This window comes from Pocillopora verrucosa, chromosome 2, assembly GCF_036669915.1.
Source record: "Pocillopora verrucosa isolate sample1 chromosome 2, ASM3666991v2, whole genome shotgun sequence".
In the NCBI taxonomy this organism is placed as follows: domain Eukaryota; kingdom Metazoa; phylum Cnidaria; class Anthozoa; order Scleractinia; family Pocilloporidae; genus Pocillopora; species Pocillopora verrucosa.
In genome coordinates, this window is record NC_089313.1 from 17,489,098 (window position 1) to 17,512,074 (window position 22,977).

General features: G+C 38.9%; 1 protein-coding gene and 1 pseudogene across 1 annotated transcript; one reads left to right on the top strand and one right to left on the bottom strand.

Moving 5' to 3' along the window:
• Positions 1–327: 327 nt before the first annotated feature.
• LOC131792828 (HEAT repeat-containing protein 6) lies at positions 328–18,444 on the bottom strand. The gene is made up of 28 exons (XM_059110235.2): positions 18,130–18,444; positions 17,226–17,339; positions 16,494–16,634; positions 15,728–15,843; positions 14,610–14,727; positions 14,073–14,168; positions 13,518–13,596; positions 12,161–12,626; positions 11,665–11,722; positions 11,154–11,264; positions 10,529–10,605; positions 9,944–10,088; positions 9,516–9,615; positions 8,697–9,021; positions 8,291–8,375; positions 7,552–7,629; positions 6,831–6,971; positions 6,283–6,351; positions 5,259–5,437; positions 4,972–5,068; positions 4,753–4,816; positions 4,242–4,318; positions 3,676–3,753; positions 3,071–3,124; positions 2,362–2,529; positions 1,604–1,738; positions 1,057–1,105; positions 328–707 (listed from the first exon to the last, which is right to left on the bottom strand). Exons 1-28 carry the CDS (start codon positions 18,289–18,291, stop codon positions 553–555), a joined length of 3,537 nt encoding a protein of 1,178 aa, XP_058966218.2. The 5' UTR covers positions 18,292–18,444; the 3' UTR covers positions 328–552.
• A 2,134-nt stretch (positions 18,445–20,578) lies between these two features.
• LOC131792864 (uncharacterized) overlaps positions 20,579–22,977 on the top strand; it is a 3,186-nt pseudogene continuing 787 nt past the window's right edge.

Genomic DNA, 22,977 nt, shown 5'->3' on the forward strand with positions numbered 1-22,977 from the left:
TACCGGTATATTTAAGCCACGAGAGACGTCGGGAGCACGAGAAAAGTAATTTAACTCAATAGCCGGGGGCAAGTGATTTACAAACGTTTCTCGTGCTCCCGATAAGTGAGTTCTACTTGTCCCAGCCACCCCCTCACTTTCTCTGTACACTCTGTCCACGTTGCGTTGATCAGGTCTTCCATTTTTTTTAGAATTGAACCTGTTTTCTTAGTCAGATGATCTTTCAATGGGTGAGAAGTTAATTCCCTCCCCGATGCCCACCTATTTCAAATGTAATGGGAGGAACAAAACTTCTTCCAGTTAAAGACATTCCACACGATACATTCATTTTATTTTTATAAGTTCTTTAATTCCAAGTTTGAGCTGAAGGTAGCAAAACTTTGGGAAAAAGTTAACTTCGATAGTGAAATGTTTTTTTTTCTTATCATCAATCTCTCTCTGGGTTCCGCCGTAACCAAGACATTATTTTTCCTTCTGTGTCTTAGCGGTTCCGCAAACAAAATATCTTCATGGACCAATAAGAACTCGTGCTGAATACTGGAAACTAAGATATCACTCAGACTCGACTTCTTCTGTTGTCCTCGCTTCATCTTTCGTCTCTGTAGCCTTAGTCCATTCTCCAAACACATCTTGCAAGATCTTAACCGCGGGGGTAGATGCCTCTAGCTCCTCATACACTCGCCTGTGAGCGCCCTGTACAGCGGTTACTAAACAGAAAAGAGGAGTAACATGTAAAAGTCTACAAGAAGCAGCAGAGTGAGAATCGATTGAAAACAATCATTAGCAGTCGCGAAAGAGTACCAGTGGATGGCGATATACATTCTTGATGAAATAGCTGAGCTCACTGTTTTTACCATCTCGTGTTGCCAAGAAACAAGGGGTCGTCTAACAACAAGTTGCAATGCAACCTGAGGAGTCGTTTTCGATAACTTGAAACGTCTAATCTCGAATCTCCTTATCTTATAACAGGAAATGATTTTTGTTTCTCTTCAGACAACACCTTCATACTTTGTCTTTTGATATGGATGAGCCCCGACAAACTTTCAACCAACTCACATTTTTCAGTTGCTGTATTGCCGTCCTTTTGATCTTCGATTGACGACTCCTGTTAAAAAAAAAAGCGAAAATTTTGATCCTTTAAATTCCCTTACTTCGTGTATTTATCTATGTGAAGACTAAAGAATTGATAAAAAAAACTTAAATATCACTTCAAAATTGTAGATATCTGACTGACTTTCAAAGGCCTTACTGAGCTAAAACGAAACACATCTGTCGTGGTCCAGTCAAGATCTAAGATATCCTTTGAGTAAAAGAGTAGGTTTGATGCAAACTTTGAATGCCCCTTCCCTCCCGTGTTAAGGGAGAACTGAGGGGGAAGGGAGAGTAGAAAGAGGAGGGAAAGAAATTCATGGTTAACTCTACAACTCCCATTTACACTGCAGGGTGGAGAGAGACAACGCGTAAATGAAATGTCTTGCCAAAAAACACTACAACATGACTTGGCCAGAGCTCGACCCAGGACCTTGTGATTCAGAGTACTGCGTGCTAGACACTCCCAAAGAGAACAAGGAGAAGCTAACATCTGATAGGAGTAAATTCTCACCTGAGTGTAAAGGTGGCGAACATAATCTGCAATGTAATCTTTCAATGCATCGTGGCTTTCCTCCAGCGTAGAACCGAGAGAACTGGCGTCTTCTTCTGTCATCATTTGCGTCATATGACAAAGTGAATTGCAAAGCTGGCAAATAGATTTGTGTCAAAATCAGTATCCTATACTGAGAAAAATATTTCCTTAAAAACCCCCTCCCCCCCTCTGAAGTGTGTGACAAATCAAAGATGAACTCTTTAGGGAGCTCTTAGCCAACACCTGAAGAGCTTAGAACGGTTTCCAATGGATTGAATGCTAGTCTATCACACCCTAAAATATCTACGCCGGATTCCCTCATTCTAGTACCCTTGAGGTAGAGAGGGTCATTTTGGAAGTCGCTGTCTTTTTCAAGAACACACCCTTCTGACCTGAGTGACTCAGACGGCTTGATTTGGAGCCTAGGAGTAATCATCACCGCTCCTGTCTCCAAAGCGAGCCAGAAAAAACCCTTACATACAAAATAATGAAAGGCAAACCACCTGTAAACATTAAATTTCGGGATCAGAAGAGGGTGCCCTGTTAACCCTTACCGCTACCAAGGCTGAGCATGGGGGAATGTCTCCTTACAATCGATACAGTTTTTATCATAGAGGTGTTGAGAAGGAAGAAAAATATCCACTGACTGTTTGATTAACAACTTATTCTCATTGCTAAAATTATCAGAAACGTATAGTAAACAGTATGGAGAATTGTTAAGAATAATCAAATCGTACCTGCTGCCTCAGATGGTCTCTGTATTTGAACTCGCTAAACTCCGTGACCTTCTCAGTGCCTTTCAAGGCGTCAATCAATGTGGCGAAAATTCGACAATACAGAGTCACACCTCCATAGTAACGCCTCTCTGGGGGAATTGACAAGGGTAGGACGGCATTGATTCGAACCTGGAAATAATCAGACAGAGTTTACTCAAGTCAAAGCACAGACGGTCTGCATCAGGAATTAACGACTACTACTGAGCATAAATATTATTCTGCACTGTTTCAAGCGTTCGTCTGGCTAAGTTTTGCTTCTTTACGTCTTATGAGATCGATCTTAGAAAGTGAAGACATAGATGAGTTACTTTCAACTTTTCGCAATTACAGCTTACTATAGGGTAATTTAGTGTTGACAACTGAGTTGATAACGTAAATTGGCCACCGTAAATAGTTTAAAGGCTAACGTTTGGAGCGATAGCCCTTCGTTAGAGCGATTGGAAGGCTAGTGCTCGAAACGTCAGCCTTTAAACTTTTTACGGTGGCCAATTCACGTTATCAACTCAGTTGTCAACACTAAATTACCCTGTTATACTCTTCCACCAGCACCACAGTTTCTTTAGAAACTTACCCCCTTTACACAGCTTACTATAGCCTCGTCTCGATACAAAATTCCATCGTGAGTTTGCATCATAAAATCCAATTACCACAAGTTACCTTTAGAACTCACCTTAAAGTTCTTGCAGTCGCGAATTACATTTTCCAAACCAGTGAAAATCTCAGCCTACGTAGATAAAAAAGTACTTTTAATTTTTAGTGTCTCAATGTAAAAAGTAATGAAGGGAAGGAAGTTTTCTAGGGGGGAAGGGTGCTTTAGAAAGGTTCAGAGAAAATTGTCAGTCTTTCAAGTATGTTAACCCAAAGATACGAGAAATACTGGTTCTCCTCAAAGGAGCTACTCCCACTGAGCACACCCTTAAATTTTCATTAAGTTAGCAAATTTCCATCCGTGTTGACCCTCGCCATACTTCGCGCTCCTTATTCCCTCTGAGTTCAAAATTGTCTTCATTGTGCTTGTCTTTCTAAACAAACGAACATTTTGTAGTTCTCTTCAACTTGAAAGCAGGTTGTACTTCGTAGAAAATGACACAAAATATAGTGACGTGGCTCCTTTGATGGTCACCGAACATTTTCCATGTCGTGTCACGGTGGATCACGACTAATGATGTCACTGGAAAGATAATTTTTATTCTCCTTATCTTTACATCGAGCAATGTATTGAAATTGGTAAATTGGTAAAACAAAAGACAGATAATGATATAAAAAAATACCAACCGTCCAAGGTGCTGTGCCGATTGGCAAGAAAGCATTGCGAAACACATTGCCAATGGCGTAACAAGCATTCCAGCGAACCTAGTAACCAAAGAGAGTTTGAATCAAATATAGACAAGAAATAAAACAAAAATAACGAAAACAAACCCTAACCTGAAATCCAAAAGCCAAAGAAGTTGTATTTTAACCAAAATTGGATCAACGCTTCTACATCAGGTAGAGGGGGGGGTGTGTTAATTGATCGTAGGTTACCCCTACGGTTCATAAGGTTGTCCTGACGATTAAGTTAAGGTGCCCCTAGAATCATTCATACTCCCAGAGGGAGACCACAAAACAATAACTCCAAGGAGTTGAAGTTTATCCTTCTCATCTGCGTTCCGATCCTTTAAGGAAACGAGATTTTTGTCATCATGATTCAAATAATTCTGTCAGAGGGTCACCATCGGCACCGTCATCATCATCATCATCATCATCATCGAAATCGTCATTATCAACACCATCGCTACTGTTCTCGTTGTCATCATTTCAACAGGAGACACTGATACCACTACTATCTCCCTCCTTCTCACCTTCATAAGCCCTGAGCCGACGTTTCTCACCAGCGCTTGCACAGCTTTCTCCACCGCCTCAACAAAGCCTGGTTTATCTGAAATGAGAAATCAGATCACGATTGACAACACAAATATTTCAAACGTTTTCTCCACAAAGATTTTTTTCCATGCAGTATAACACGCCTTGCTTAATCCAGTCACGGAGTACAGTCAAGCGTTTTTCGATTGAGTGTCGTTATCTCAACCAGTGACCATAAAAAGGCCAAACAGAATAGAGGAAATTATCACAAGGAGCCAATGAGAATTCACAGCAAAAACAAGAAAACTGGCTAAAGCGCGGGAAAACGCGAGTTACCGCGTCGGACTTTTGTTTAATTTTGCACTGATTGGTTTACAAAGTGGTGCAACTTTTCTTGACCAATCACGGAGCGTATTGATTGCGATGGTAAAAACAATGCAATCCCAGAATACTTTTGACAATCAATTGAAGAATTTTTCCAAAGTGCTTTAAGTGATCTTTTACTCTTACCCAAAGATGACATCCTGATGTAGCGGAGAAAGTTTCCCAGGGCTCTGACCGCGTTGGACTTCACCTGAAACACATTGGAAAATAAAAAAAATCAGGCTAATATGTCACAATGTGTGAATCTTAAAATATTTTCCTTAAATCATGACTTTTTTGTATTGTAGTTGGTTGTTGTAATACAATTTGATCTTCTAAACCGTGTGTTCATCCTTAAATACTCACCTTTTCGTTATCATCCGCCGCTGTAATAGAAGTGTTCAACAGCTTCAATAGCAACATGTCTGAAAAATCTTCCATAAAACCGGTGTCTCCACAAGACCTGAAAAATAAAATGTAACGCAGTAAACGTAATGTAGCGCAACGCAACAGTTCGTGCTACATAACAAGTATATCCTGTTAAAAGACAAATTGTACCGATTTGAAAACTCTGAGCAGGGGCCACAAACATGGTCGGACCTAGATTTACAAGTATACATCAAAACCAGACAGCAGCTTTCCGTTTTACTTACATATTGGTTACCAGAGAGTCACTGAGATTAGCCAGCGACCAGGCTGCCTTCATCCGTACCATTATCTTAGGATCAGCCATGGCTGTGAGCATGGCATTAGCCGTGTCTGCTACAAACAGCACATCATCTCTCAGGCAAGGGTACAGTACAAACACACCCAGGGCACGTACTGATGAGGCCTTAGACATGAGATAAACGGCGAGGAAGTCAGTACAGGTTGAAGGTGTTTATTATACCTCTAGTTATGAAGAAATGAATGATTTTAAGCTCAAACTGCGCAAGGGCAAAAGAACAGCGCATGTGGCCTTCGTTCAAAGAGAATGGCGTAGAGGGGACTGCAATTCATAACTCCTCTCTTTCCCCCCACCCCATCCCCACCTTACACGCAGGCCACGTAGACTCGGTGAAAGTACAAATCAAAGCATGCCGGAAAAAAATATGGTACAAATCAAACAGTACCAAAATTTAAATTTAAAAGAGCTCTTAGCTCTGGTGGAAAACTTGGAGTGCGTCAGATTATCTTATCAAATGCAAGACGGTAGAACGACGGAATCACCGCATCCATGTTTACGATACGTTGCTAAGCTACTGTTTCTTGCGTAATCTTACATTTTGCAGGTTACGTAATTGCAAGCACAGAGGATTCCTAACCGAAAAAAAAAACTTCAGTGGGGATTTTCTAACCTTCTGTAACTAGATACGAGGAGGTTGCCACTACTTTCACCATTTAGCCACTAAGCTACTTGGTCTGTTTCAAACTCCTTAATTCTTTAACTCCCAAGATCTGATTGTTAATTCTCCCCTCTAGCTGCTACACAGTTCCTTGTAATTTAGTCACGAAAATTTAGCGTTATAAGTTTAAGTTTTCTTATCACCTTTTTGCTGGATAATGTATGGATATTTTTGGGAGAGGTTGCAAGTTAATCACTTCTGGGAGTTTCAGGCTAAACTCTTTGCTTTTTAAGTTTCAAACAGTTTCAAACCTTGGGTAAGCAATAAGGGAAGCTAGATTTTTATATTTCACCTTTACATTCTTGTCTTCATCATTGGACAAACCAAGTAGTAGGGTAATGCAAAGAATACGCTTGTGTACCTGGAAATAAACAAGAGATCAGGGAATAAATGAATTTTAAAAATGGTACGAGTCTTAACGCTTTCACGTTAAGAGATACAAAGTCACCAGAAATGGCCACCTGCTAAATCTGCCTACGAGAATCGCTTTTCGACCTGGATGGGAGTGCCAGTCCCATCGAAAGCTACCCTCCCCCCAGGCCCCAAAAATTTCGACAGGTTCCCTGTTATATGGCCGTTACCCATCTACCCCCTTTGGTGTAAAGAGGCTCATAGAGAGTAAAATATCTTGTACACCATTCATTTTGTAATGAAAGGGGTATAGTCCTGATATTCGAAACTGTCCGTGAAAAGATAACTGGTGTGAAGAGGGGGTAAACGACAGTGCTTGACCAGAGAAAGAAGCCAGTTTTAGTGTCAATTATCTTGAGTTGGAAAAACCAAGGCTAAAGAACTAGGGATTCTATGATTTCTATTACATTACTATCAGAGTAAACGCACGGGAAGTTCGTTAAAGATGACAGCTCCAATGTTGGACAGGCAATCAACTGCAGCACTACATGAAGGAGCACACACAGAGCTTCCCTCTTGTATCACAGTGATCAGAGGACCGTCCATTAACTTGAGCCAGAATTGTAAAATCTAAAGAAATAAAATAAAACTAATGAATTTACCGAAAACACGATTATACAACTGAGAGAGGAAGAACAACAAACACAATTACTAGAAATACTATTTGGAAGAGTTGTTGGGGAGAAAAGAGACAACACGTGAAAACTGTAAGGTCAAATCAAGAATGGAGTCGTGAATCTGTAAAAATTATTGATAACGAAAAACTCCGCATTCAAGCCAAATAGCCCTACCCTCTGTAAGATAAAGCGACGGGACCTTAGTCCGTCACAGGCTACCCCATTGGCATTTTGTCAGGTTTCCCTTTCAGTTCGCAGGGTAGCCATTCACATTCTAGAGTAGCGAGAGGCACTGGAGTTACGAGACTTGCGCATTAACACAACACAGTGACCCCGCCAGTAGCACTGAAATCTGGACACCTTGCCCTATGCTCGGGAGCACGAACCATAATGTCACTGCGCCTCGATCCAAACTATATGAGAACTACAATGGAAGTTTTTTAAAAGCTAATAAATTATACCAATCCTCATTTTAACACAATGGCTGTATACTTTAATTTTAATACATTGATGGTGTTAACAACTGAGCTAACCTGTTCTTTAGAAACTGCACTCCTATCAGCATGGCTTGAAAAGTCAGCATACATCGCCCGCGCGATTTCCTCTAGAAACTGAAGGGTAAAAGAACCATTGAATCGTTTTTGATGAGCAATAATGAACACATAGAGCTGCAAATTCGCAACTAACCCTCGCAGAAGCATTAAAACGCATGACTTCATGAACGCATGATCAAAAACAGGGAAACGCGTGAGTGTAACAGTTCTTATAAGCTTCTAATTCTGCCGGACTTTTGGTTTTTTGCTACGCACTATTGCATTGTTGTGAATCCTGGAGAGGTTCGCAATAACAAACGCGTCGACGCCTCTACTCAAGGGATGTAGAATTTACTCCCAGCAGAAAAAACGCTCCTATATTGAAGGAAAACCTCTGTTGGGAGTACATTTCTCCTGGTCTTAACTCTTTACATCCTCACATCAGTGTGCAAGTTCTCCATACTGTTCTGTATACATTCCTATGTACTTACAAGGAGAATTTGTTGAACAATACAGAACTTCTTGAGTTCGCGATCATTTCCTTTATTCTCATGACCTTAATATTTGATCTAGGGGGTGATACTGTTGGAAGAAATTAGACTCTTATCACCCTCAGGGGTAGAAGGGTTGAACATGTTCCATAAACGGAGGTTTCATTGTAGTAAGCGCTTTGTCCTGATATCTCAAAGGACCTGAGAACCCGCTTAAAAAGTGCTCTCAATCGACAAAATTATATCACCTTCATAGCAGACAGTGTAAATGGTACATCCACATCCTTTAAACATGAACATGCCAGACTCCTGAGACACTCTACCACACTGGAACTGCAACGAGGAAAAATCACATCGTAGTTGGCGTAGTTACCCAGGAAGGCAGAGATAAAAATCCGTCAACCACAAGGTTTGATATATTGCCAATATTTTGTTGATATACCTCATATTAATCGTTTACTGTGTTAAAACACGGCTTATTTACTGCCTTCTCCAGGTTACTTGAACAAGTCCAAATTTCGCAAAAGAACGGTTTGAAATTCCTCACCCTAGTTAAGAGGAGGAGGGTGGGGGGAGGGGAGGGGAGGGAAGGTACACGAACGAGGCTCCGGTAATTCCCTCTCCACCCTCTCGTACGCCCGTGAGTACAATTACCTGAGTAAGAAGACATAGCTCTTCACAAAGGATCCCATGAACTGCAAGGCTTCCAATCGCACCACCAATGAATTTTCCCTCCTATTTATAGTATTAACACACCAGTTTATGAGCCATGGAGACTCGAGTGGAACCTGTAAATCAGGTTTCACATAAACTGAACTCATGTCATGGGCAGAACTACTGTTGTTTCCAGATACAGTCCTATTCCCTGTGCTGATTTCCTCCGAGGTTGGCCTCATTATTTCAACCACTTCTTGTAGTGGGGTGTGCACACACACAACCATTCTTAGACAAGATAACACTGCTGTTTGTAGGTTTGGATCTGAGTATTAAACAAGTAGAGAAAGAAAGTCACAGAGTAAAATGTTCATTTAATTGTGGACCACAATGAGTTTGCAAAACTACGCTCTGGGATTGGTTGAGAAAACTGTTGCTACACTCGTTTTCCGCGTGTGAGGTTCATTGCACGTATCGACCTTGAATTCTGATTGGCTCCTTGTGCTCTATACCTAGGTTCTGATTGACTCCTTGTGCTCTATACCTAGTAAGTTCTGATTGGCTGCTTGTGCTTTATACCTAAGTTCTGATTGACTCCTCGTGCTCTATACCTAAGTTCTGATTGGCTCCTTGTGCTTACCATAGTTTTTCCGACCCCATTCCTGTAATCTATTCTTTGAAAAAAGATATTTAAAGCTTTTTTAAACTTTTTTTTTTTAAAAAGCTCACTCAACAAATCGACCTAAATCTCTCGTTTAAAGAAGGTTCTCACAGTACGCTTATTTTTTTCAGTCGAGAATCCTTTCAATATAAGCATACCTTTAAGGAAAAGTAAAGGCCGAAGTTGTCTGACAACTTTGGTGACTAGTCCTTCCTTTAATCTGTTGTATGGCGAGTTCAGCACTAGAAGGGACAGGCACTAAAAATTCAAAGAAGAAGAGCTGGTAAGGACAACAACTTTTAAAAATCACACTAAAAGTATGATGCAGACCTTAAAATAAGGTGTGGCGCTCATTTTAAAAAAGGTAAATTACACAATGAACGATGTCTTTCACGACCACTTAGTCACTTGCGTTTTCCCGCGCTCTAAGCACTGCTCGTTTTTACTTTGAGTTCTTATTGGCCCTTAAACTATATTCCTCCGTTCTGATTGGCTATTGAGATTACATTGCTTTTGATCTGACAACACTCAGTCAAAGTGTACACTCTTAAAGACAAAAAAATACTTGTTAACTGTAAAACTTTACCTTTAGTATCTGGGCCTTAGTAGTAGCTGATGTTTCTGCTACTAAAGCTTGCAGCAGACATCTGTGAAGTTCATGAACAATTCCGCTCAGTTTCGCAGAGAATGAAGTGTAAGGTCGCGATGACGGTGAACTACTATGCTGCTCTCTGAAAGTAAAGAATAATAATAATAACTGTTTGATGATTTTCATTCAGTAGTTTTATGATTGTCAAAAATAAAAACAAAATCCTTAAACAAATTGCAAACTGCCAAAGGTTCATCTAGTAGTTGAAAGTCACAATTTCAACAACATCTGTTTTGAAGGCCTAGATTCTTTAATATTCTTAGCTCTGAAAATTATCTCTTTCACTTTGAAACTTAAAGTATTCCCCTCGTATAGACATTCTAAATGTACAAAAACCTGTGATTGTTTGTTCGTTTTTTAGTTACAATGTATTTCGTTTTGTTTATTTTTAGCCTAATTATGCATTAAACATTTATGTTATTTAAATCAACATCTTTAATCTTGAACTTGAAAAATTAAGAACTCTGCAGAAAGACAGCAGATGACACAGAGAAACATTCTAAGAATGAAATAGTTATGTACCGTTCTTCAGCAGCCACCAAGAATTGTCTTGAACCATCCAATAAGTCCATGAGGACAGTTACACCTGCAGCTCGGCCCTGAAAAAGATCAATTAACAGTGTCAACATCACAACAATTTTAAAGCCAAAAATTCATCTGACCTGCTCAAGGGTCATTTATGTAAGTCCAACAATCCTGTCAGACAAAAACAAAGTTTAAAAAAAGTATTATGTTCACCACAATCCAATCTTGTCCCAGTTATTATAAAATTATTTTAAAGAATCATGTTGAACATTCGTCACATGCATTTGACAAAAACATACATCTGAGTCCCTTCTTAAAATTCAAATCTCTAACACTCTGATATTATGCACAGCTGCTCCATCGACTTGGTGACAGAGAACTCATTATTGAGCCAGGCTACATTCTATACCTTGTAAAAAATTTTGTTAAAAAATCCAAACATCCTCAGCTTTAGCTACATTCATACAGTCATGATCACTTTTTCTTCTGTGGTTTCATGACTTTATTACCATCATCACTATCCTTGTAATCCTAATCAACAACAACACTAAAACAAAACAGATTGAGATTATGCATCCCACACTGCTATAGTGTCTTACTACTTTATAGAAAATATGCCCACCTTTGGAGTGGGATCCTTCAGAATTATTGTGAAAAGGGACCATGATGCTGACATTGTATTATCAGGAATGAATGAGGACCAGTATCCAAACATAACCTTTTTGTCTGTGCTCTGAAAAACCAAAATATTCTTGAGAATCATGAAGATTTTTGCTCAGAGTAGTCTTGGACTCTCTCTTTTTTTCTCTATTTTGTTTTGTTTTTTAAAATAATAATAATGCATTGGGCTCAAGGAAAATCTCTGATCATCTTTTGACCTTTTGATTCCCTGCCATGATGTTGAATTCTTCCAACAATTTCACTACACTGTCACAAAGAAAACAAATATCACAGGAGAGTGACCAAAATCCAATTGTTTTTACTGCTGAATTTGATTGGTTGATAAAGGGGTGCAATCACACTTTGAGATTTAATCAGCCTTGGATTACAATGAACACTCAATTTAAAATTATTCCAATCTATATTACAATAAAAAGCAGATACAAAGACATATTGATACATATGGTGCTTACTTTAATCACAGCCTGAAGACAAAGAAGAACATTCAGCCGAACTTTCAATGTTATAGACCTGAAAAATGCTCTTGTTAGAAAAAACTATTCACTGGGCAATTGAGTTTAATTTTGTGAACAGAGGTTCCTGTGGCATTTTATCTCTTTAATATTTCATTTCCCAATCAAGATCCTTTGGAAAAGTAGGTCTCAATACAAGTCTATCATCCACAGCTGCAGGAGTTTATCCCTGTTTGTCTGTTTCTGTAGCATGGAGTGAGTGCTATTATTGTAGCTCAAACTGAAAGAGAGGCAAGTTAGTACCCACCCCCCCCCCAGCAGTTCTCTGGTACTCATTTATACCCTAAGGAGATATGCACTGTGAGAACAAAGTGTCTTTCCCAACAGCACACCCTGAGCTGGGTGCAAACCAAGACCTTTTGATCTCAAGTACAATAGGCAGGCAACCATACCTTGTACATGTACAATCAAAAACATTTTGTGAAGTTAGCAGTACCTTAGCCTTGCTGTCTGTCCTGCCTCACTGTCAGAATATTCTGAGTCAGAACTTGCATTGGACAAGCTTGATGCACTGTGATAGCCTGATGATTCTGCACCTGATCTATCAAGAGTGTTCATATTCATAGCTGCACTGTCTTTCTTTTGAGTAAAATTATTACTTCTGGAATAATGTGTAGTGTGTCTTTGCATATTTCTGGGTCTGAGACTAATGCACTGGTCCTCCTGGTGTCCAGCCTCTTTACTCAAACTATAATGTAAATTCATTGCTGCAAATGTTTGTGTTGGCGCTTCTGTTGAAAGGCTACCAACAGATGTTTGCTTGGGTGCCACAGGTGAGGCAGTTTGTTTCGATTTTTTGTTGTTGGAGCGTCTCTTTTTCTTCTTGCTAAGGGCAGAGTAGGTACGATCTTTTTGGGGTATTGTGTCTAAATGAACTGAAGATAAATCATCTGGCTCAATCCCTGTAGAGAGAAGAACAAATCAGAGCAAGGTTGCACCCAAGATGTAATTCCATAACTTCAGAGTCCAGCTACCCTTAGAAGGGTACTTTTTCCTCACTTAGTTGGAGAGTGTAGTACTATCATCTCATCTGAAAAATGTTGTCTAACAAAGGTTTGGAAGCATACTTGTTAGAGCTGGACGGCTCATGGGGCATTGGCTATTTCTTAATCAAAGTTTACAATGATCCTTTCCTCTGAAGAAGGGAACCTATGTATGTACTAATTCAACCTTACTCCCTTTACTTCATTTGGCAATTAGATTTATTTATTAATCAAGTAATGGTTAACTATCAATACAAATAAATAAAGCTACAGAGAGCTATTTGCCACCACTGCACGCCCATGGAAAATTTTGTAGAAATCACAATTAGACAACATGCAAAATTCTCTAGCCCAAGTTTTCTGAATTGTAGCTCTGTCATTTCTTTTGGTTTTGCTTCCATGCATCAAATATCGCAAAGCAGTGGAGAAAACCTTAAGCAAACCCATACTTCCTCTGAGTGTTCAATGAGTCAGTTTCCAGAGTAACAAAATTGAACTAAGGGGATGACTGACCCACTGTAGTCCTGCCATAACAGTTCTTTGCCAGCATATCTATAGTTCCTGTCAGGCACTCACAGCTTCTATATCCCTGCTCTGCTATGTTCTGTTTCACCTCATCTACCCCCACAGAGAAAGTTTAAGATGTCCAAGGAAAAACCACTGACAGTTATTCTTACCCTTCTATACAATTTCTGTTTCAAGAAAACAGTATGCCTACATACATACTTTCATGGACACTAGAATGGCAAGGGCTCTATGTACCTAAGTACAGTAAGTGCTTTCCTCAAAGAGAAATTTCAGCTATGATACCTGGTTGATCCTCTGGTTGCTGGTTCCTCTTCTCAGCATACACTGGTTTGTAGCCAGGCAAGCCACAAAACATGTAGTTCTACAAAAATAGTATAGAAGAATTTTAATTTAAAAATAGTAGAACTACACTCAGGGCCATTATGAGGCCAGAAAAAATATATGAGCACATTGAAAGAACTTATGCAATATCTAGAAACTTTTACCATGTGCTTCAGCTCAATGAGATTGTATGGAGTATTACAATTTTATCTCTCAGTTGCCACATGTGCTATGACTGGTCAATTTAGCAGGCTGTATTTCACTGTAGGGCCCACTACATTCAAAAGTTTGTTTGAATTGAAATCTTACCCCTCTATTTGAACCCAGAGATAAACTAAATATCTTACTATCCTCATTTTCTTGATCTTTACTAAAAGTAATGCAACCTTGTTTTTTCCACTCACATGGGCCACAACCAAGCAGGAATACTTGATCCACAACTTAAAGTGCAGACCCCTAACTTGGTTAGTAAGAGGTCTTTAAGTAAAGTAGCCATTTTTATGTGTCAGAGTTTACCTTAAGAGCTGCCAAGAGAGGTCCAAGATCATAACTCTGACTTGAACACCCAAGAACAAGAACATTTAACAAAGCACGCAAAACTGCATTGATGACCTAAAAGTAAGATAATGGGAGGAATTTATGGTTTGAAGATGAGAATGAGTCCAATAGGACTCTGTGTCTGATCATGTATCACCTGTAGTTAAAAATTCTAAAAACATGTATCAACCATTTACACCCTTAAATCAGTATGTATATTCTTCATACTGTTCTCATGGAGCCGACAACGAGAATTTTTTTAACTTTTGAGAGCTTCTTAGGTTGGTGATCATTTCTTTCATTCTCATGACCTTGATGTGTGATTCAGGGGTGATATTGTAAGGAGAAATTAGAGGCTAGTCACTCTTAGGGGCCAAAAGGTTGAATATTCATTTGGTCATGTCATAGGCACTGTAGCTTTTTTCTTACTAACAAGTCTATATATTGGTACCAAAACAATAATTTTTGGTGTACAAAATGACATTGATCTTCAATAGAAAAAAAACTAACACTAACCCTAAAATGTTCAATCTCTGTTTTACATGAGTTTGGGTTGGAAGTTTGCAGAAGATCCAGAAGAAGATTGAATGCTTGTGCAATGAATTTATCATCCAAATGTAATCCATTTGATGACCTAGTGTTTAAAACAAAATCACATAAAAGCTGGAGATTACGATTACTTTTATATGAGAATGGTTCAAGGGAACAGTGGTATCCATACTAAACCAACAAACTTCAGACTACTAGTCTAGATGCTCTATTGGTAAGCCTCAGGAGAATGGCAATAGTAAGACCATTAAAAATCACGGAAAACACCAATCAATTTAAATCCCAAGTACACGTATGAAGCTGACAGCGAATAAAATCTGCAGCAAACTTTTGTAAAAGTATGTCAGTTACTTGCCACTAAAGTTCCACACAAGTTTCTTTTTTCTTCAGCTGAAGTTCAATGACCTTCAGGACTCCTTTTTTATTCAAACATGAAGAATATTCTCCCATAACTCAACACAATTCTCCTGCTACTACATTTCTTGACCCTTTAATGTCTAGAAGTGATTAACAAGTACTTTCTCCTCATGATTCATATATGATATTTAGCTAACAGGTTATGAGAATTGAAAAGTTTGTCATCTTGACCATGTTATCTTGATAAAAGACAAAATTTCCTGTCTAATTCTCAAAGAAATGGATGGCAGTCAGAAGGAAGTTAGTTAGATCTTGGGAATTAAAGGGTTAATGAACACCCTTGAGATACCATCATTCTACTTAACAAGTCGAAAGTGGTTTAGTGTGGTCTGTACAATGGTCAAAATGTTGCGGGCTCACAAGGTGAGTGAGTCCTCAACAAATTTTGACCACTGTGATGACTAAATATTGTTGTCAATAAGAGTGCAGACCATGCTTAATCACTATTGATTTGTTTTTTACTAAATATTGGCGTCAAAATTTCCAAGTCATCCATGCTTGAGAGCTGATAAAGGCATTGCATGACACATTAATGCAAGCACTGTTGTCTATACTCTTATAAACAGGGTCATATTGACCAATCAATAAGATAAGATAGCCCATTCCCAGTGCAGATTAGTTCATCTTTTTGTATAGTGAATAAAAATTAACCGATAAGGATGAAATACCTCATGCATATATTAGCCACACATTGGATAGTACTACAGAGAACATCGGTTTCCTGTGACTTGTCCCTGCACAGGTCCACCAGCACCCCACCTTTACCTAACAGTCTATCGCCAAACTAAAACAGAAATGAAATTTTCAGTATAAACTTTGAACTTATATTTCAAACCCTTAGGTAACAATTTAAGGTATGCCCACATGTCCTGAATTTTATTGTGCATGGAAAGTATACAATTGACCAATCCAACCTACAATTGGCGACAGAAATGTTGACACATTAACATTTTTAACTCACTTTTACTACAATTTTATCTCTTTTCCTCTTGTTAAGTTAACCTATTCACCCCTCCCCTCCCCTCCCCTCCCCTCCCTCAAAAGCAATGTTGTATCATGATTCCATGAACCTTTAGGCAACATTGAATGGGGAAGGGGAACCTTGTCAATAATTTAGAAGGTGGTAGGGACAGGATTGTTATTCTACTCATAAATAGGACTCTTCAAACAGGATCTGTCAAATAATTTTGATACTGATTGTAGGTTTTCTGAGTTTTCCAACAAAAGTAAACAAAAATTACAAATTAAGCTTGAAAGGTGTCACATAATTTTGCTCAAATGATCTCTATTGTGGTCCACCTCTAAAGGTAATGAGAGCTAGTCTAAGAGTAAAACAACCCTAAAACACAATGACATTTGCCCCTTACCTTGAAACACAAGAAAATCAATTATTATAAGTTATTTCATTTCTTCACCCATACATTTATCAAATACCTGTTCACAGAGTGACCCATTTTCATAAAGAGTAGATCCTAAAGCTCGTAAAATGTTCAGTACTGTCCACTTTTTACAAATCTTGATGCAGTTAATAAGGAAGCTGGCAAGATGATTCAGTGTTTCTTGATTGAGGCCAACCTGTAATTAAAAGTGAAGATCATTATAGGCACACAGAAGAAATAAACACAAAAACGTCAATACAGGACTGTATACTGAGGTGGACCAGTGGGTTTACATGAACCTCCTGTCATTTAACTCTTTAAATCTCATAAGTGACCAAGAAAGAATTTCTCCTTAAAGTATCAATACATTATCAAGCAGACAGTCGATGAGAATAAAGAAGAATACTGATTAGGGGATTGTTGGTTGATCGTACACAAAATTCTCAGAACTAACATCATATGAACTGTATGATAGACAGTAAGGAGAATTACTGATGAGATCCTAGGAGTAAAAAGGTTAAGGGAGTATATCAGATCACACTTGCAGATTTCCTTATACACCACTTCATTTGTAGTAGCTTTTGATTTCAAATTACTGAATTCATGCACTATAGAAGCAATTACTTAGGGTTGGAGTTAGACACTTAGAAAACTATCTAAAGTTTCTCCTACTGAAAATATGAAAATGTGACAGGTAAAGTGTTAAGAGCTGAGCACTAGAAATATCAGTTAACAGATTCAAATGACTCTCTTTGGTGAATTACACTTTGGGTAAAAAATTAAATACCTTTTGTTTTGCCAGCAGATTCACAATCAGTTGACAGAACTTTGTGCTGAGAAAGTCATCATTTCCACCTGACTGTATAAGTGTACAACATTTACACAGTACTTGTAAAGCACTCTGGAAATAACAAAAGTTTTATCATAAAAATTAAACTTAACTATCCAACTAAAAAGGTTTAAAGGGAAAGTCTGTTCTCCAGTCAACTGCCTCATCAAGCCACTGAGCTTCTCCCAATTTCTGTGGTATAAAGTGGCTAGGAGTTTTGCTACCATGTATGGATGGAATGCCAGTCCATCATAGATTAGCCAAACCCCCTCCCCTCCCTCCCAAAAATTTAGTCCAGTTTCTCTGACTAACCATATACCAGAACTCATTTTTATCCCTAGGGGAAGAGAGGCACAGTCAAGTTAAGTCTCTTTCCCCAAGAACACAACACACTAACTGTATTAGGTTGTAATCCTTGGCCTCTCAGCCAGCAATCCAATGAACTTGCCTCTACCCCACCACATCCCTGATCCAATGACAGAAATAAAAATGCTGGTAAACAATTTGCCAACTTTTTAAGGCCTTCTGCATCCAAGTATCAGATCACACAGACACCACGGGGATCAATCTGATCTAATTTTTAACAATGGAGAAGCTCTAAGCAACCCAAAAGTACTCTAAAAAATGGATGTAATGAGAAAAACCGACCTCAGCTGCTGTCCCGCATCATTCTACATATTCAATTGCTTGTGAAATGCCTTACACATACCTTTTAGGAGGCAAATCAAGAGATTTCCGCGTATCTTTTGATGCCTCTTAAAGAATAATTCATCATTATTTTCTCTTAATATTGCTTGATATTTATGAACCAATTAGTGGTATATACCAATACAAATAAAATACCAATGAGAAAACGACTCACCTCTTCGTTGTCTACCACACTTGTTGCATAATCCAAAGAATTCAGTTCGTCCAGTATAACGTTAAGGTTTGAGTTAAATGGTCCGTCAGAGGACGACTCCTGCAGTATTAAAATCCTACGAGCCGCGTCTTTCCAGCACAGTTTGTCATCTTCATAAGACATTTCAGCTATTCCTCGCGTTGGAAACTCATAACATCAATTTGTATATATTTTTAGTGATATTTCGTCTGTAAAAAAAATGAAATCGATCGCCTTTGAGCCTTGTTTACGTGCTTAGTTCCGAAATAAATATTATTGTTCAATCTTTCTCATGCTGGCCGCCATGTTACTTTTTCACGAACACCCACTGACCAAGGTATCACTGTTTCATTGGGACTACTGTTTGGGCAAGGGGCGGGGAAAGGGGTGTATACTGGGCTATATTGTTGTTTCAATTTGTAGAACTGTTATGTAAGACATATCACTGTGTTGACTAGTAAGATACAACTATCTACACTATCTACAGTAGGTACATCCATCTACACTGACTACAGTAGGTACATCCATCTACACTGTCTACAGTAGATACAACTATCTACACTGTCTACAGAAGGTAAAACTATCTACACTGTCTACAGAAGGTACAGCTATCTACATTCTCAACAGTAGGTACAATTATCTACACTGTCTACAGTAGATACAACTATCTACACTGTCTTCAGTAGATACAACTATCTACGCTGTCAACAGTAGGTACAACTATCTACAGTGTCTACAGTAGGTACAAGTATCTACACTGTCTTTAGTAGGTACAACTATCCACACTGTCAACAGTAAGTACAGCTATCTACACTGTCTACAGTAGGCACAGTTTTCTACACTGAGTAGCATAGGTACAACCATCTACACTGTGTACAGTAAAACTGTCTACACGGTTTACAATAGCTACATATATCTACATTGCCTACAGTCGGTACAGCTTTCTACACTGTCTGCAGTAGGTACAGCTATCTGCACTGTCTACAATAGGTACAGCTACCTACGCTGTCTACAGTAGTAAAGCTATCTACACTATCTACAATAGGTACAGCTTTCTACACTGTTCACAGTAGGTACAGCTATCCACACTGTCTACAATAGGTACAGCTATAATAAAATACGTTCACAGAAAAATGCATTTTTGAGGACTTTTCCATTTTTATTCTTCTTATTATCATTGTTATCTATTCTGAAACAAAAATAAGGGAATAGCCTATCGAAGGATGACGAGCTTGAAATAAGGATAATTCATAAGAAACGTCAAAGGAAGAAAAGAGGTAAAAAAATACATAAAACGGTTAAAGCAAAAAAAACCATTTCTATTTCAAGGAAAAAGGGTCTTTGCCGGCCACTTCTGAGCAACAGAAAACAGCACAGGATTCAGAATATAACTAACAATCAACAAAGTGGCCCGAAAATGAAAACTGCTCATGGAACAAAAAAAAGGGAAAAAGGGAAAAAGAAGATAAAAATGATGATAATAAGGGATAAAGAAGAAAAAAACAGCAAAAACAAAATGCAAGTTCCGCGGGGAGGAGTTCCTCGGCCCCCAAGCCAGTTTGAGAGTTACTCCTTGTCCGCAAGCTCCAAATCATACTCGGGGAGAAGTTATTCGGCCCCCAAGCCAGATTGAGAATAACTCCTATAACGTGATTCGAACCTGCGACTTCGATGACCTCTCTTGCACTCGTTGCGCGCCTACGATTGCCGCTCGACCATCTCGAAACTGCATAATATATTAGCATAAATTCTTGGTGTAGTGAGTTTTAAAGTACCAATTTGGGGGGGAGGGTGAGGAGCTTTGAGTTACTGAGAGTGCAATCGAGCGTTTCCGGTCAAGAATAAAGGAAATAAGTCAAACAAAGAACTGACAAAAGCGAACTACACGAGGAATATTAGCATATGTTGTAATGGCGGACGGCCTCGTTTGCTGAAGCTCGTTAATGTGATTCCTCAGTATTGCGCATAAAAATCACGTAATCGTTTAGGCGAATAAGCGCGCTTGTTTTATTTTAATCCGTGGAACAGGTTAAAAGATACGATGGTCTTTAGCTCTTGATTGAGAACGGTGACCTATATTTTCTATTGCATAATTTTGGTGTACAAATGATTTCTTTTAGATTGGGGAATCTTATTTGGTCTTTATGGCTCCTATGAACCCTTAGTAAAGAAGAACAAAATTGAGAACAAAATTTGCATTATCATTAAAAAGCTCTTTCAGTTCATGCAAGGTTAAAAAGGCGTTCGAGACTTTAACTGAATAAATCTGAAACTTACTGAACTGATGGCGTAAGAGTACAATGATTCATAAAAAAAAAACGGCTCGATTCGTATCAGAGATTCGTATCATAAACTGCACTTCGTATCATAAACTGCACTTTCAACCAATTTAGAGAGGTATTGCAGATTACTCACAGGTCTTAAATTGGATATGGAAATCCCTTGCTTGGTCTTCTTCAGTCTTGGATCCACAAGGGCCGTTTTCCAATCAGATGGAAAGTGTCCCAAGGAAAGTGAAGAATTCACGACATTAGTGATGATGGGGAGAAGCATATCGGACATGCCGACTACTAAATTGGTAATTGGTAAATTGTGGCCACATGGGAAATAAGGGCAAGCAAAAAATGAAGAGAGGGAAAGGGGTAGGGGTAAGAAGGAAACGCTCCATAAGCAGGTAAGTATGACCATTGCGTCAGAGCAAAATCAACTGTATTAATGGGGTAAATCTAAAAGCAAACTGAGGCTCATAGCAAGAACAATCTTTCTTGCTACAAACTGGCCCCACTCCTGTGACTGCAGCTGGCATATTGTACTATTATAATTCTGGAACCATTACAATTTCTATGGTACACCATGTAACCCCTTCATGTATAAAGCTCTCTTGTCACATACAGTAGTTGTGCATATATTTAATGTTGTTCTCCTCTTTTTGCAGTTGCCATTCAGTCATTATCTGATGTTGAAGAGACTGATGAAGAGACTGATGAAGAGACTGATGAAACAGGTATATTATAGTTTCTAGTCCTTGTTGTCGCAGTGCCGTTCAAAGCATCCTGGCCTGATCCCAGAGTAATTCAGGGAATGGACTAAAGGATTGAGGATTTTTGTTACTATTCCCTCAGTGTTGTTATGTGAAATTATTGTCTGCGGTATAAAACACATGATGACAAACAACAACCAACAAACAACCCTTGTCAATCAAATGGTGTGACATCATCGATCATGTGACTCGTATCAAAGACCTTGAATATCCCATGCATAATAAACAACAAACAACCCTTGTCAACCAAATCTTGATCGTGTTACATAACTCAATCAACGGCATGATTCTCTTGAAATGCTTTTAAATACAGCACGTTTAAGGTATACCAGAAAATAACCCATCACGTTGTGATGGACAAAACCTTTTTGGGAGTAGAATAACAGCAACTTAGAGGAAAATACATTTACATGTCTAATTTGTTTATACATCTCCTGCAATATGATGCTATGTGCAAACAACAGATTCACACCTAACACCTAATGTTCTAATAAAAGTTTAACAGAACAGATATACTATAACAGATATACGTGATCTTTGAAGTCACACAATTTGATTGACAAGTGTTTGTCACCATATGTTGGTTTCGTGACCTTAGCTGTTTATTCTGGGTGAGGTATTCAAGGTTTTCGAGACAGTCACGTGATCGATGACGTCACACCATTTGATTGACAGGGGTTGTTTGTTGGTGGTTGATTGTCATCATGTGTGGACAATTTTACATAACAACACCAAGGGAAATAGTAATAAAAATATACTTCCAAAGTTCCTCAATCCTTTAGTCCATCACTGCATTACTCCGGGATCAGTTCCGACTCGAAATGGGGTCGGGGATCATTTCGGGTACAGTTTGAGTAGTTTTTTATTTATTTAAATAACATTTCTTCTCGACAATTGCTCTAAGAGCATAGCATGCTCATCAAAGAGAGCTCCTGTCGTTTACACGGCAACTGTGAGCGCAACGAACTGTTGTAAGACATTGCAGAGTAGATTATAGAAGATACAGATTATACTTTTTAAACTTTTAGCAACCCCCCCCCACTTGGTATTTATAAGTGTCCTCCCCCTCCCCCCTCCCCCCTACAAAGGGGGAGGGGGGAAGACAGAGACTTGATAGCAAGTGACGCACTATAGTCATAATGGAGAACATGCTATACTAATACATGCAAGCTGAATCTGATGTCGTTACCATATTTGGAGGTCCGGGTGCCCCGGGTCCCCCACGTGCCACCACAGGGAGCCCAAATGCGTAAACTTGCTGTCAATCAAATGATTCATGGGTGAATTCGAAACTGGACTGTGTATCTGGAACCATATTACAATTTCTTCGGTACACCATGTAATCCCTTATAAGTGTAAAGCTCTCTTGTCACGTCCCATCATAGTTGTGCGTATACTTAATTTCGCAGTTGCTGATGTTGCTCAACATGCTGACAGTACAGGGCAAGCCAAAAAGAGGTGTAAGTCAAACGAGGAGCGGGAAAGTAGTACTACAGGTACAAACTGTAACACTGATGGAATAATTTGCCATATTATAGTTTTTGTGGAATGATTGTCTTTTGAAAAACGCTGTTCGCCAGCCAACAGGTCCTTTGATTGGTGCGGCATGAGACCTATGATTGACATATTTTATCGCACATTTCTTGTCATTGTTATCGTAGTGCCGTTCAAGGCAAAAACAGCCTCTCTAACCTGTAAAACATTCTTTACAAATGCCAAATGCTATTATATTCGCTCCACGAGCTAACAAATTCACAAGTTCGCGCTCATCAGACAATAGCCACGCACAT